This window comes from Aplidium turbinatum, chromosome 10 (assembly GCF_918807975.1).
Source record: "Aplidium turbinatum chromosome 10, kaAplTurb1.1, whole genome shotgun sequence".
Lineage (NCBI taxonomy): Eukaryota > Metazoa > Chordata > Ascidiacea > Aplousobranchia > Polyclinidae > Aplidium > Aplidium turbinatum.
In genome coordinates, this window is record NC_137481.1 from 26,665,565 (window position 1) to 26,682,286 (window position 16,722).

The 16,722-nt window shown below is 39.4% G+C and overlaps 1 protein-coding gene across 2 annotated transcripts in view; it reads left to right on the forward strand.

The window, feature by feature from the left end:
• The window catches only part of LOC145778175 (alpha-1,3/1,6-mannosyltransferase ALG2-like), a 44,999-nt gene that overhangs the window by 17,993 nt on the left and 10,284 nt on the right, over positions 1-16,722 (forward strand). The window contains exons 3-4 of one of the 2 annotated variants that reach the window (XM_082589609.1): positions 1,068-1,231; positions 10,115-10,324. In XM_082589609.1, coding sequence (XP_082445735.1) covers positions 1,068-1,231; positions 10,115-10,324 — 374 coding nt within the window. The remainder of the gene's footprint in view (positions 1-1,067; positions 1,232-10,114; positions 10,325-16,722) is intronic. The other variant, XM_082589610.1, reaches the window with a different exon arrangement.

Sequence of the window (16,722 nt, forward strand, 5' to 3'; positions counted from 1 at the left end):
AAAATTATGCGAAGATTTTTAATGCAGAATGCATATAATACATCTGTTGTAGGCTACTTTTCTAATGTGAGATGGTTATCTCGTGGCAAAGTACTAGAGAGATTTGTAACTCTGCACAAGGAGGTGAAGGAATTTTTGATAAACAAGAAGCATAGCTTGGCAGAAAAGTTTGCTGATCAAAAGTGGATTTTGTTTGTGGCGTAGCCTATCTTTCTGATATATTTTTGCTACTGAACATCTTGAATATATTTTTGCAAGAACCAAACATAGGCTACTGTAATGTTGGTCAATGTATCTGAAAAACTGATTGCTTTTACGGAAAAGCTAAAGTTGTTGCAGAGGAAGATCGCGTCCCAGAAACAGCATCATTTACTGTTTTGAAATTAGCTTACTGGAAGGTACGGAGTTAGGCTTTGACGATGTCCAGCTTGTGGGTAACTTATTTGGGTTCATTGATACGAGAATTTGACTTCATTATCCTTAAAATTTGCTATTGATGTTGATACCTTACCTGAAAACTACCTAAGCATTTTTGGGTTTCAAGAGGAATTACAGAAAGAAACCCTTGGTTAATTTTGGACAAAAGTCAAGAATGAAAAGACTGTTGTTGGCACGCACGCAGTAAAAGCTCTCCTGCCATATTTTACTACCTGCCTGTGTGAGAGCGGGTTTTCTGCGCTCACATCAAAACAAAGGAGAGAAATTGTCTTCAACCTGAAGATGACATGAGATTGGCACTGAGCAAGATAACCCCAAATTTTGACAAACTTTTTGAAACAATACAAAGTCAAGGCTCGTATTAATTAAATTCGACATTTTGTTGTTATGTTTAATCGTGTTATATATGAGTGTGGTTCATTTTTCATGCATAGCCTACAGAGCGTTGTGCTAAATGTAGTTTTGGAAATAGGGTCGCCAAATCTTCGCTATTAATTTAACTTTAATATTTGGGTCGCCAAAACTAAAGGTTGAGAAGCACTGGAGTAAGGGATTAATAATTCTATTTTTGCAATGATTATTTTTTTTGCATTTAGTTTTTACCTGTTCTTGTCCTTTAATCTATGCAGGTGGGGGACCAGCGCCAGGGTGGTGTTTTACTGTCACTTTCCTGATAAGTTTTTGACCAACCGACAAAATTTCTTCAAGTGGTTGTATCGGAGGCCACTAGATTGGATAGAGGAGAGGACGACTGGGATGGCTCACCTCCTCCTGGTCAATAGCCATTTTACAGGTTTACTTTGTTCATCTCGAAAGCTACTTCGTTTTTGTTTAATTTTTGTTTGTTTGGCGTCAAAACATCAAACAGACGGCGCAAAAGAAGAGTTTCAAGTATACTGATGCTGATAGAAATCCAGGTTTTTGGGTTAATCTGATAATGAAGAATCTAGCTAATTGTTTTTAAACAACTAGTTAGCAGTTTTACGATATTTGCAGCAAACTATACTTAAAGTTCAGTGTTTTTTTTGCATTATCCTACAATTAACTGCTATCAAACGGCTATGCCAGTAAATTAAACAAACTAGACGATTTGCTGTCAGATAAGCGGAACCTCATTGAAGCAATACTATGTGAGAAATCAGTCAAACATAGAGTTACAAAAGTTTTATAATTTCTTTACTGTCGTCAAGTTTAAACTGACGCTCAAAGCAGGAGGGTACACAGGCAAAGCAGGATTTCTTTATTGAGCACGCTTGTATTGTGACATCATAAAGCACTGACTGTAATTTTTGATTGTTCACAAACATTTCAGTAATTTATTTGTAATTAAATGTTGGTACTGGATGAGTAGATTGTTAAGGCCCAAACCAAATTTCTTGAATTTTCTAAGCTGAAAGCAGATTGCGAGTAACTCTTCTCCGTTAAAGAACCATAAAAAGGCAGTCATCCTTTACACAAATTTAAGCCTGGATACGACAAACAAAACAAATCGAACATAACTGTCTATTAGAAACTGTGCTCAATGAGTTCATGATAACTGCACTACAGGCCTCTAAGCTCCTTTATTTTTCCGGCGACCAAGCATGGCCTACCAGAGCTTCTTTGCGGTAGGTAACTTCTTGCGCCCGGCAGCAAAGAAAATCAGTTCAAAATTCGTGTTTTTAAAAATCTTGTATTTAATTAACATCGTTTTTTGCGTCCACTCAGGCGGACTTGGACAACTAGAAGTTTTTTAGCTTTTTGAAATTAGCTTATAATTATAGTTAGAGCTATTATAGTTTTTACAAATTAGACTAGACTTTAGAGCTAGCTAAGTTTTCGTAAACTAGAGTAGAATTTAAACTAGATTAGAATTAGTTTGATGCAGTCGTCACATATTTTTTTTGCTATTTGGATAAAAACGCTAATATGGCAGCTCATGGGCAACTCTGGATCAAAGCTCAAAGTGTCATTCTCCCATCACTGCACCAAAACCATTTACGTCATAATAGACATTGTGATGTAAGTGAATTGATGAGCTAATCGAGTTTTTAATGACTTAGCTACTTAAGTGATGGAATAATAGTATGCACTTTGATCTTGATCATTTTATTGCATTTTCCTTGCATGAGGTTTCCTTTCATTTGCTGAAAAACACTGTTGGACAAGTTACTAGAATTTTTAGCAAAACCGGTGATTAGATTAGAACTAGAATTAGAATAAATAAGTTTTTACCAAATTAGATTAGAATTAGAATTACTAACATTTTGCCCTAATTCATCGAAATTGACAACTAGAATTATCTAGTTGTCCAAGTCTGCACTTAGGTAATAACAACTCAAACAAAGACCTGAAACGTATTTGCAGTTATATGCCCTGCTACCCATGTAGAGCTAGAGCTAGAACTAGAGCTAAAGCTAGAGCTAGAACTAGAACTAGAGCTAGAGCTAGACCCATGTAGAGCTTTGATAAAACCTAGAGCTAGTCTTCGGGTTTATCAAAGTTGACGCTCAAACTTTTTTGCGAAACTTTTATCAGCAATAGCCTATTTCTCGTAGTGAGAGACTTTGCCTTGTTTGTGAAAAACAGCTGCGAATGTGGAGAAAACGTATGGAATAGGAACGCGACTGGAGAAAAAATTTGTTTCAAATACCAACCCAGACAACAAATCAATCGCTTTTTTTACATTGATTCAACCAATTTAACACATTCAATCAATGTAAATAAACGATTGTTTTGTTGTCTAGGAATGCAGTAGAGAAATGTTGGCTTTTAGAAGCCGGCAGGCCGTTAGGAGGGTAGCACCTCACTTGGACTCTCACAACTCAAAGTGATGACAAGCCTTGAAATTTGTACTTTTTTCCGGCGGTCAAGCATGTCCTACCGGACTGGCCCTTTCAGCGGACATTTAATATCTCAACCGGACATATTTTTGCATGTAGATTTTGCACAAAATCACACTACAGTATTGTGTACGGTAGTCGTGTTTGTAGAAGATTTTCTACAACAGAATAACTCTGCAATAGTTTATGGCTTAATTAACCGGCCCTGAAGTATACTGGAGCAGATTGCTTGCAAATAAATCAGTGCGTTAATGACAGTCGTGTAACGACGCAATAAACACAATTGAAAACAACAATCCAAATTTCCTTATTACAAAAGCAACTACGATCACTTATTCCGTGGTTTTCGCGTTATAGAATCGTTGTGCCAAGCGATTACTGCCGGCGTGGGATCGTAAATCTCCAGCTCAGGACCGTCCAGACAAATGCGCATCAGTGACTCAATAGTGTTAGCCCTCAATAGTGTTAGTGTTAACTAACTAACACAATAGTGTTAGTCTAACACACTCCCTTCTGTGCAGAAATTCTATTTCTATCAGCATCAGCGTGGATACGGTCGCCACATTCGCCTAAGCACGTGCGGAACCCAGCTGAGACTTGCTTCTCTGTGACGTTTCTTTTTAACAAACGATCAATGTAACGCAATAATCCTCATTGTTGAAATTAGAATACATATCCTACCGAAAAGTTCAGACAACTTTATTTTAAGGCAACATTGCAAGGCGTTGAAATGATGTAAAAATGGCTACTTTTGCCATCAGCTCGTTAACCACGCCACTCTAATGTGATCTTTAAAGCAATTGCCCGTACTATTATTGTTTCAGCTCCGTATTTGTTCGCGTTAAACAAACAATTGTAACAATTCAAATTTAAAATATATTTTTGCTGCATTAGCTCTATTTTTGTCAAGAATTTTGCGGCGGTCATTTATGACCGACCAATGAGTCGGCTTCGGCGGACATTCGAGGTCATTCCGGAGGTCATGTCCGCCATGACCGCCGGAATTTCGAGGCCTGGATGATGATCAAACTTGAATTTGAAGTATTTTCATGAACGTTTTTACACGTATGATTCACTTGAGAATCAGGAAATTATATTATGTGTTGATGTTGTGATAAACGATGGCTTTCAATGCATTCATCGTTTACATGCAAACCGGACGATGATGAGACCAAGTTGAACCTGAATGCCACTCCAATGTGGATGAGTAGTTGTTGAAGCATTTTATTTGGTGTAAAGTAAAGGAGTGCCACTTCCGCTTCCGACATAATCTTTGTCTCTCCTTACGACGGGGCCTAACTACTTAGGCGTGTCTCTTTCAGCTCTGCAAATTGCGTTTGTTTTCTTATGATTTCAATTTTACTCGGTCCTGCTTTGCCAGCCCCAGAGGCCATCGCAACATTTTCATTTTTTGCCAGCTTGCATTTTCCCTTTCTGTGTTTTCGTCAGGGCTACCGCCTACATTCCATGCAATTTTGCTGGTCTTACCATTGCTTTATAAAATTTTCCTTTAATCTTTTCTGACACCTTTCTGTCACACATGATTCTTGTTATTTTCTTTCATGCTTTCCTTCCTGCCCGACGTCTCCTTGTCACTCACTTCTCTGTTTTCATTTCAGCGACAAATATTTCTCAAAAAGAAACATTCATTTGTTTTAAGTTATGACCTATCTAAAAGCTGGGTACGGTATCTTAAAAAAATAAACAAAAAATGAGGGATTCAGAAGGGATATAAAGGTTAAAGGATTGTCTTATACAATTTCACTGTCTTTTTCATGAAGTTTTTGATGCACAGACCGCTTTTAAGTCGGTTGTTAGTTATTGTAGTTAAATTTTTAAATTTCTTCCCATCCTTTAATGACTAACTCCCATGTTAGACATTGTGCTTATTGTTTAACCCTATCTGTAGCGACGCGGGGTTTTATGAGGATGCCCAACTCTAGTAGTGAAATATTTCTCAGTTCTCAGAAGGAAATATGCTAGAAATGTGAAATTTCTTGGCTTTTAGTTTGTGTTCTTTGCGAATTTTCTAAACCTACACTGGTAATTTTTCTACCTTCCTGCCCGTCACAATAATCATTTTGTCTCAGATGGCTAGACATTTTCGTGCAATGCTAGATATATATAATTTAGTGTAACTGCAGACAGTGCACACCGTTTCGACCTTCCGGTCTCCTCAGTGCAGAAGGTACACTGGAATGGCCATGGAGATATATACCTCCATGTGACATTTTCCTACAGTACTACTGTCAAAGTGCTCAAACTTCAAGCAGTGAGCTTTGCGCAATGCATAGCAAGGTGCCTCCAATAAAGTGCTTAATTGGCGTAAGCCAAGAGCGTCCATTAGTGCAAATACTTTGAAATGTAAAAACGCCCAAAAACGCCTTATATTTAAGAGAAAAAGTAATTTTTTGTTTAGTTTAGCATCACTTTAAGTCAGGGGTCACCAACTGGCGAGCCGCATGCTGCCCGCCACGCTGTTGTTTGCGGCCCGCGGAAGGTATCAGCGTACAAGTATAACCAAAAATACTTTTCTTGAGGAGTTAAAGAGCATGAAGGCAAAAAATACTTTCCGGGAAGCATATTTTCGCTTTGCATACGATTCTACCGACCGACCAATCAGATTGTAGTTCTAGGTGGAGGTCGCTTAAAGTTATTCTAATGCGATGTCCAACCACACTGTCCCAGTGATTGACTAAAACGTCTGTTTTCGAAATTGTTTGTGGGCATAAAGTTGCTTATTTTAAGTTTGTAAATTTCATGTAAACACTATTGTGTGTTTCACACATAGGCGCCGACTTTTCAAAAAACCTTGGGGGGTGAGAAAGGTGATGACGTCATAACCGTAACGCTATTTTACTCAATTAAAATAGTCTTTGATTAAGCTTACTGTCTTGTTTATACTGACACCTAGGTCGCAAACCGAATTTATTAAAACCGCTGCTTGAAACGATTAGTTTTACACATGCAGGACGCCTAGACGTAAAAAATTGATATTGTTAGGTCATAATTGGAACAGTTAAAAAACAAGCCGATTAATTTCCTTTTCGTGCGAGGGCATAACAACGATCAAGACAGTGAAGTTATCGAAATAAAACGCAAAAAATCATGATCAGCTATCACTTTTATTAACCTCGTTTTGCTAATTACTTACCTTCAAAGCGTCAACAACGGCGAAGTGTTTTCTCTTGTTTTTTATCGAAAGTCTTTATAGTCGAATACTGTCGGAGTATAGGTCGAGATGTTCGCAAGTGATGTTCACCTCAAAAAGACAGGTTGAACTTATACACGGAACAAGCTGTTTTTTCCAGGCAGTTTACAAAATGAACGCATTTTTGCTGCTGGAAATTGCCGACGTAGATTACGGAAGGTGAAATGGCGTCGGCGGAAGCAAAGTTTTGAATACGTTTATTTGCAGTGATTCAACCTTAATTTTCAATTTTAATGATTTCTTGTCAATTCTAAACTTTATGCACTTGTTGAGCAATATGCAAAGCTCACGAGACAAAACAGCGGAAAGAGTTGTTTTAAGAGATCGATTTTTTTATTTTTGCATGTAAGATATAATCGTTCTTATTACGTAACATTCCATGATCGTTGAAGTCGATGTCAAACCTTAGCGGGCGCATAAAACGATGATGTCAGGTTAGCTGGGTGATAATAGCGGTAAAAGACGTCGTTAATGCAGGCAAACCTGCAACCAAGCTCATTAAACACCTTTTCTCACACATTGCGAACAAAACAATGCGTTCTGTTCAATCATAATTGATCTCACAGCTGGAAGACCTCGTTGAAAACAGCGCGTCTAATTTAGTTGGTTTACTTAATATTGCCGTGAATAGTTACGTGACTATTCCAACAGCGTAAGTTACACTACGATCTACTTTGAAATTTCCATACCTCATGTCAATCCCAATTCTTAGATGAACCATCGAATGGTAGTGTCGGAATAAGCTATTCGACTTATACACGGGTGAAGGAAATAATACCAATTTTCGGCTCAAAAGTAGGGGTTCGACGTATACGAGATTGACCTATACTCGAGTATAGGCTACACGGTAGTGCAGGAGTGTCATATTTCATATAGATGAGTGTATATTGATGAGTGTATGTGATGTATATATTTTCACAATATTTACATCAATATAGTGCTTATTGAAGCAAAACACGGATGACAGTTTTGAAAAATGCATTTTTTCTTTAAGCTGTATTCACGTAATTGTTTGTTGTGTCGTAATTTCAACTCGATTAAGTTTGCTAAAATCGATTTCATATTTGAAGTCACAAAAAAATCTAATGGACGCTTGGATAACTCGTGAAATGAGAATAAACATTCAACTTCGCATTCGCTTTTTTGCTACCACGCGTTTTGACTTTGAAGTTGCTCCTAACGCACGGGAAGATAAGCAGTGTGTGACTGTGAACGTGCGCATCTCAGTAATTTACGTTCCAGAGAAAGCCATGCGATCAGCTGCTGTTTTGCAGTCAAGAGCAACGTTAGGCTGTTTTTCGCTTTCGGCATTCTTTAAATCCGTTTAAATGATCTAAATCTTTTTCGCGAAGTATTTTATCTTTGAATCACCACTTGTAATAGACATTTTTGTTGCCCCTCAACCATAAATTTACGGGGGGCGCCGCCCCCCCGGAAGTCGGCGCGTATGGTTTCACAGTTATTGTGTTTCATGAGCAGTGTTCCTTTTATGTAAGTTTTTGTTGGCAAAATAGGTCAGTGTGCAAACTCAATTTATAATAAATTTGCTAAATACTATATTTTCAAAAATTTAAAGACCTTTTCTGGTTGTAATACGAAAATATTTAGCTTAGTAGCTACTGCAAAATGTTGTTAATCAACAATTCTTGCTATGCTGATAAGCACCGCAAGTGACAGCTGTTTAATAATAATAATCAAAAAAAGACGGTTTTAGAGACTCTCACAAAAAGGATGAAAAACCAATTCATTGCTTTTTTGGAAGGAACACTGTTCATGAGTTACAATAGAAACGTTTTTTCGGTGATTTCCACAAGCGTTTGTTTTATGGTGCCTGGTTTCTTTCTCCCTGTTATTGGAGCCTATTTTTCACTAATATGTTTGCAGGTTACTGTTGTTGCTTGTATTGCAATGTGTCAAACATTTCCTTGTTTACTGAAACTGTTAATTGCAAGATATCTTTTGTGAAGCGAAGTGACGACACCACTCTTGCTTGGCGATGAATATTCTGATGAAACCGTTCGCCTCGCTGCAAGTGCCAGTGTGCAAGACAAGTGGCCTTGTTTATTAGGCATTGTTAAAGAAGTCAAAAGTGTTGTTAACCAGTTAAGTGCGTAATTAAATTTCGCTGGTCGACCGCACAGTGCGGAATTATTTTTCGCAATTTTAAGTGGTTAATTTCAATCGACTCTGACACTTTTTGTGTTGAAGCTACAGCAAAACAATCTATTAATAAAATGTTCAGTTTGAAATTATCTTTGAAAATAGCTGCAATATGATGACGTCATATCAATGACGTCATAATGGCCTCATATCAATGACGTCACTATCATCCTCATCTGAACTTGAAGCAAGAAGCTCATCAATATCTTCTTCAGTCATATCAGACAAACATATTCTTTTACGCCTAGAAGCCATAATTTAGCTATATTTATGTACCTAAACTTGTGGTTATTCTGAAACGTTACCAAAAAGTTATCATTAGCTTTACAAGTAGGCCTATACTTGCTTCCCTTTCTCAATCTGCATTCTGTGCTACGCCAGGTAGCCTAAGCTATATTTGTTAGATAACTCTTCATTTGCACGCAGTTATACCAATTCTTGGCTAGAACATTGCCAATAACATCCAATGTGTATTTAGCCAACCGTGAAATATCTAAAACATAGAAATCTAAAACTTGTTTTTATAGCGATAAGGGACAAATGAGTTGAACTATAACTGACTAATTTATAATGTAAATCATGAGAGGAGTGGAGGCGGCATTAAATCTTGCATTAATCCTCTTAAATCTATGAAAACAAAAATTCTAAAGATACAGAGATTGAGAATAAACCTTTAACGTGATAACGCAACAACTTCTCATACGAAAAAAAACAAAACGTCACAGCTGCACAACGCTTTGTAGTGAGACCCCGCCTTGACGTGATATCACGTCATACGCACTGTAAGGAAAATTTTCCATGACGTGATATTCCGTCATACGCACTTAACTGGTTAAAGGAGCTTGATGTGGCAGTAGCGTTGTTCGACTAATTTTTTTGCTGCGGCATTCTAAGATAAATATTAACATGTAACACTGGATAGGCTACTGGGTACGAAATGCGTTCTTTTCTAGCATAAGAGTCAACCAACCTAAAATTTTATTAGTGCGGCCCGACACAGCTCTTCTTAGTGCTAAAGTGGCCCGCATGCAAAAAAGGTTGGTGACCCCTGCTTTAAGTTAAAAAATTTCAATTTTGAAGCTATTTTTCGGAAAGTAGAATAAAACTGACGTCTTTTTATCTCAAACACTTTATTTCAATGAATTTGTTGGGTAAGAATTTAATTTCTATACACACAATAGGTCAAATATTTTGGCTCTGTGATTTTCATAGCTCCCGTTATTAGCGCTTAATTAGCATGGGGCTAAGATAGCCCTTGACGTGCTTTCCGCGTACGAAAACAGCTTGTATTAAGATAGAGTTAAGCAATACTGTTTTTAGATACCAATCCTTGTTATTTACTAAGTTGAATTTTACTGAAGTTTACTAAAATTTAACTAAAAACTACTAAAATTATTTTAAAATTAAATTTACTAAAATTAAATTAAAACTACAAGTTATCCATTTACTGAAGAAATGGATATTTTAAAGCATTTTATTTTAGCACAAATATTTCGCCAAGCCTTTCCTTCACTGAGTGATATGGAAACCCACGTTCTCCATCCGAGCCTTCACACAGCTGCTTTCGACAGGGCTTTGAGAGGCCCGCTCACTGTTCATGCTAACACCATTCCGAAGAGTTCTCGCCATGTATTTTTATCAATCAATCGTTTTGAACGAAAGAAAAATCTCCGTCTTGCCATCACTGCTCTTGGTATGGTCGAGTTTTGATTTAACCAATGTCTTCGATTAGAAACATTACTTTGAAAAGTTTCTTAGTTCAATCTATGTGATGAATAAATTTAGCAAGAAGTTTTTATGAATATTTCAGCGCTTATAAAATTTGGATAAGTTTTTCTTAGAATTGGTAAAAGCGGAATCTGCCACTTTGTATGTTCTCGACACTGCATGAACCTTCATAGCAGAAGACTCAAGGCAATTACTGATATAAATTATATTTGAGTTTTATCTTTGTCACATTTTGCAATATATCTTCAAATGCACTGTTATTATTTTCTATTTATGACCTGTTTTAATATAAAAGAAAGGAGACGTAATACTAAGCAAGGTGCATATTGGATATATGACAAACTGTGCAAAAGAAACTCATCATCGATGTAGTTTAACGGACAGAAATGCACCACCCAGTGGCCAGTATCATTGTTGCAGGACGTGCCTAAGAGCATGACATGACATGAAAGATGCCATGATTAATTTACTGCTGCACCCAATTGTCTTGACCATGTCTTGCCATTCGATTCTGAAACCTGAGTTGAGAGATTGAGGTTAAAGTCTTGTGCAACCCTCCCTCATTTAAAGCAAAATCACGCGCATACACAAGTTGTTTCTGGATGAAAAAGTCCTGTGACGATGGTGGAATGGCGTTCGCCGTTCCACTTTTAAGGCTTGGAAACGTGCTTTAAAAGTAGGCTGCTCTATCATACCCTGGCCAGTATGCCGCAGCTGGTGGGGATCGAGATTGGCAGAGTGAAGTTTCCGATTGTTAAAGCGTCGTTGTCGGGGAGTTATTCCATCCATTAGGTGCCGCTGAATGGAGAGCAGCCCTTAGAATGCGTTGCTCAAGTGCACACCCCAAGAGTCGAACCAGCGCCGCTTGATCTTGAATTTTCTTCGTTCACGAAGTCACGCGCAAACCAACTGAGCTGTCAGGACTTTCCAAAAATTAAAGATTCCGCAGTAAGAATGTGTTCGATGTTTGGACGTACATACTGATCAGAGGTGGGCAGTAGCGTGCTACTTTTGTAGCGCCGCTACTATTTTGGTAAAAGTAGCGGTAGAGGCGCTACTTTTTAGTTGGAGTAGCGGCTGCAGTAGCGGCGCTATTTTTTTCCAAAGTAGCGGGAGAGGCGCTACTTTTTTTTAGTCGCACTCCCGCTACCCGCTACTTTTTAATTTAAAGTAAAAAATACTCGTTTTTTTCGCAACACTGGCGTGGTCAAGCAGTTATATTATATAACCTATAATCCTATATGATCGGTTTGCAGGCCTTAAAACTCGTGTTTTTGTCCGGCAGCCATCGTGGCCTACCGAGAGCTCCTTCTCGGCGGCCAAATCTGCGTGCTTGGAGGCCAAATTACAAAATAACGATAGCACAAGTAAATAGAATTAAACTTGCAACAATGCCAAAATGATCACTTAGTGTTATTGAACATTGAAGTCTGGGCGTCCTGCTATAGAATCGTTGTACCACGCAATAACTGCTTCATCGGGATTGTTAATCCGGTATTGCGGGACCATCTAACGACACTAAATTGTTTCAACTGCATACCGCCTTTTATAAAAACCTGACCATTTATACCGTTATGATGTCACCATTTAGGGTGTGAACTGTGAAGTCACTAACCCACAGCGGAAACATTTCTCAACTCTGAAGACACGTGTTTTCCCCTCGGATGTCAACTAACCTTCCCAGACAACAAAATCCGTCATTTTTACATTGATTCTACATTTGCAGTGGTTAAATCAGGGTAAAAATGACGAATTTTGTTGTCTGGGTACTTCTCCTTTTTAACAACGATTCAATGTCCGACAACATTGAATCAACATAAAAAAGACAATATTGCCAGCCAATGTAAATTAGCACTTCGGATTAACACTTTGTTAAAATAAACATCGGGAATTACAAACAAGACTTCTTCTCTCTTCTCTCGTGTTGTCGCTACAGTAGAATTCGCCTATAACGGCTTCGTTTATAACGTCAATTCGCCTATAACGTCACATTTCGCTCGGTCCCGGCAGAATTCCTATCTTTTACATACATTGTAGTTCGGCTACAACAGCATCGCCTATAACGCCAATTCGCGTGTAACAGCACCCTTTATTAGTCCCCAGACGTATTTTGTTCGTTTATAACGTCACTTTAAGCCATCACCTTCACCACGAACGGTCAGTCTTTTAATCCAATTAGCGCTGCTGCTTGCAAAATGTCTTCCATTTATTTTGCTACGTCGTTCTCAGCAGGGACTTTAACTGAATTAACCTTTTTCCCGCGTGAAAAACTATCACGTGTAAAAAGCAGCTCTACAGCTGACCTTTAAACAACTCAAAGCAACAGTTGTACGTGCAGTACTGTATAAACTAATTAACTTTTTTTTCCCGCGTGAAAAACTAATACGTGTAAAAAGCAGCTCTACACTCTAGTCTACAGGTGTGTCAAAACCGAAACAGCTCAAGATCAATGCCTTTTTCGCTAATAAACAATGAACTTCTCTACTACTGTATGCAACGAGCTGTAGCCTATTGCGCAAATTTCCTGTACCTTTCGCTGTAGGTTATTATTTTAAACAATTTCTTTGTTTACTGTATTTTCTGCGTGACTTTTGTCAGTTTGGTGGTACCGGTAGGCTACACAGTAACCCTGATTGGATTATACACCTCTTTCTTTAATCAAAAGACAGTTGTGGAATAGTTTGCGGTAGTTCGTCTATAACGTCAATTCGGCTATAACGTCAGTTTTTGCAAATCCCCTAGAGGTGCCGTTATAGGCGAATTCTACTGTATATGTCAGGGCATCCGTTGGTTAGCCACTGCCTGGTGTTGTCATCTATAGAAACTAGGCCTTCCATACCATGAGGTGGTCTGTATAGCCGGCAATCCTTGATAATGTGGGCCGCCGTCTGCATTTCACCACACTCACAAGCAGCACTCTCTGCCAAGCCCCAGCGCAGCATGTCTGCACCATAGCGTCCAACACCAGTGAGCAAACGGTTACGCCTTGATGAGGCAAGTCTAAAGAGGCCATGGCCCAGCTGGTTTTTGGGCGGGGATCTGAACACTTGGCGTAGTGGGGATGTGCTGCTTGATCATTTGTTCACTCCACGCCGCGTGGCACCACTGTTTGCTAGGGCTTCCACCAGAGGCTGTCAGAAGGTCTTGTGCAGCGCGTACAAATGGCTTTCTTGCTTTTAGCCGCTGCTTTGGTGGACATCTCAGCGTGGTTGCGTGTAGCAGATGGCCAGGGTTTAGGGCTTTACGGCTCAGGGAAAGAACAGCACGTTGGCACCTGGCTCAATGTTAGTGCAGCTGGCTCAATGTTTGCAAGGACAGGCAAGCAGTCAGTTGGAGTTGGACGGAGGCAACCTGTGACAGTTCGCAGGCAGTTGTTGATTGGCACATCGACAAGGTCAGTATGGGCGCTTCTGCACCAAGTAGCAGCACAGTATTCAGCAGGGGCGTAGACTAAGACTAAACCACTTGTTCTCAGCACTGAGGGGCTAGCACCCCACCTTGTACCAGCAAGACGTTTCAAGAGAGCAGAGCGAGCTGTCACTTTTCCGCGTAAGTGTTCTAGGTGTTTGTGGTATGTAAGAGACCGATCAAGTCGAACCATACCGATCATATAAGGTATGTGACCGATCAAGTCGAATCAGTCGATCATATAAGGTATGTGGGTGTGGCTTCAAAAGGAAGTGTCCGGCCGTTATTTTGGATGTTAATTTCCCTGTTTGAGTCTCTATTACATAGGTGGAAGGCAGAAGTCACCGTCTTCGCTTCACTCAACTTGAGGCGCCATTGGTGCAGATAGGAAGATAGAATATATCCTTAGTCAAGGTGTTCTGCACTGAACAAGACTTATAGCCGGTTATCGCAGTTGGATATTTTCCATACAATAGCAAATGTTTCCGCACAATACAACAGTGGTGATTATGACGTGCTGACCTAGTTTTGCGTCACTTTTTGATACTACTGTAGATATTTTCGACAGTTAATCCACGATCATTCTATTGCAAAATTAAATAATTAGCTGAAGAAACCGGCGGCCAAATTGGCCGACTGAGGAGGTAGCACCGGTGGTCATTCAAGCACTACTTAGCGGCCATGTCCGCGATGGCTGCCAGCTGCTTTAAGGCTTGGGTTTGGTTGCAAAGTTTCGGTCTTTTGGGAATCTCGTTTTTTGGTGTGGAACTGCGATGCTGCAATCAAGGTATGAAATCGATAATGTTCATTTTAATTTTAATAATAGCCGAAGTAAAGTTGTATATAGTTTATAGAATATAGACTACATGCAGTGAGCATTGCTTCATCAGTCATCCACTATGCTATAAAGATGTCCGAAAATAAGGTTTTATCGTATTGATTGAAGTAAAAGTGTTGACAAATGGTTAGCTAAGATATTTGTTGCTGATAAAATTTTCTTACACGATGGTTTTTGTTAAAAGAAATCATTACAGGGTAATTTTGTGTGGTTTGTTTTGCTTACAACTTTGAAGTTACAACGTAGTTTGTCTTATTTCTAAACAGCTCATTTATTTCTAGCTGACGTCAACTACTTCGGCGAATATCTCCGTGTGATGAAGCCTATCTGCCAAGCTTTAGACATTCTCCAGGGCGAGTCCAAGGCGTATTACGGAGTCTTGCTTTCAACCATTACAATTTGCGTGAAGAAGTTGACCGAGATCAGTGATCTTGTGAGCTGTGAGGAGTTGAGAGTGAAAGTCTTTGAAGGGGCGAAGAAACGATTCAACAAGTGCTTCAACGACATGAAATACGTTATGGCATCATGTCTTCATCCCTCCTTCAAGACGCCGTGGCTACAATTTCTGCACTACGTTTCCACTGATGATGCTGACACACTGCAAGAAAAAGTCAAGACAAATGTAATTCGACTGTTGCGAGAGACATCAAGCCAGGTTGATACTTAGAAGAGTGACACCAACACCAGTCACGACTCCAAGGATGAATTTTTTGGTGTGTTGGCGCCATCCTGTGAAACATCGGTGCAGAAGGAAACAGCAATTGTGGACGCCTTTTTTTCGGACAGGAGCAAGTCCTTGAGCTTTTCGAATACCGAGTTAAAACATCTGTTTATTAAATACAACACCCCCATTTCTTCCAGTGCTGCGGTGGAGAGACTTTTCTCTGGAAAAGATGTGCTTAAAGCCAACGCGGGCAGGACTTAGTGACTCTCATTTTGAAATGCTTGTGTTTTTGAAAGATGCGTAACAATAAATTTCCCTTAGAATGTGTTTTCTATAACGACTTTAAAATGACAGTGTAAACAAATGATAACATTCGTTTTCAAGGTCATTTTTGCATCACTAGTGACTTGAAGAGTGTTTCCTAACTTAGTGTCATTTTAGACAAAAGTAGCGTTAGCGCGCGCTACGTTGGCCCGAGTAGCGGGTAGCGCGCTACTTTTGTAAATTGGTAGCGGGTGGCGGTAGTGCGCGCTATTTTGGTCCAAGTAGCGGTAGCGGGTAGCACGCTACTTTAAAAGTAGCGGGTGCCCACCTCTAATATTGATGGTGAAAGTAAAAGGGGCAAAGCTGAAACGGAAATCGCATGAAAGACGGCTGCGCGATAATCTGTTGCTGCCAGTATATATGGCAGTACTTCGGAACGAAGATAGCAGTTTAAAAATTTAAAAGTTAAGTCATTTGCAAGCTCTTATATTGCTAAAAAGTTCGATGCGTGACTGGCAGGCGCGACCACAACGATAACATGTAATTGTAAAGCCTGCCACTGGTGATGATGGAAAATTCCGATGCTTTTCCTCTTGATTGGTGATACGCGTTTTTTCATACTTGGAGACGGTCTCATGCACAGTTATCCTCCACGCATCTCTATCTTCTGTAAGGTTAATCCAATGTCGAGTGTCTAAGTTGCATAATTTCAGTGATTTGTTTAGGGTGTCTTTGAAGTGCTTCCTAGGGGCACCAACATTGCAGTGGCTTGTGCAAAGCTCTCCGAATAAAGTGATCTTGGGGAGTCTGTGATTGTCCATCCTGGAAACATGGCCGACCCAACGTAGTTGTCTTTTTAACAGAGATGATTCAATGCTAGAGATAGATGCCTGTTGGAATTCAGTATCTAGGAAATGTTTGCTCCAGTGAATGTTCAGAATAAATCTGAGGCAACGCTGGTGAAAACGTTCCAGGAGTCGTACATGCTGGCGATTAGCACCCAGCATTCTGATCCATATAGGAGAGATGTTAAAACGACAGCCTGATATACCATGATTTTAGTTTTCTTTTGTAAATCATGATTATTCCACAGTCGCCTGTAAAGCCATCCGAAGGCAGAGTTAACTTTGGCCATTGATAAAAAACCGCAAGCATGTCAGTAATACAATACATTGCTATTTGATTTTGC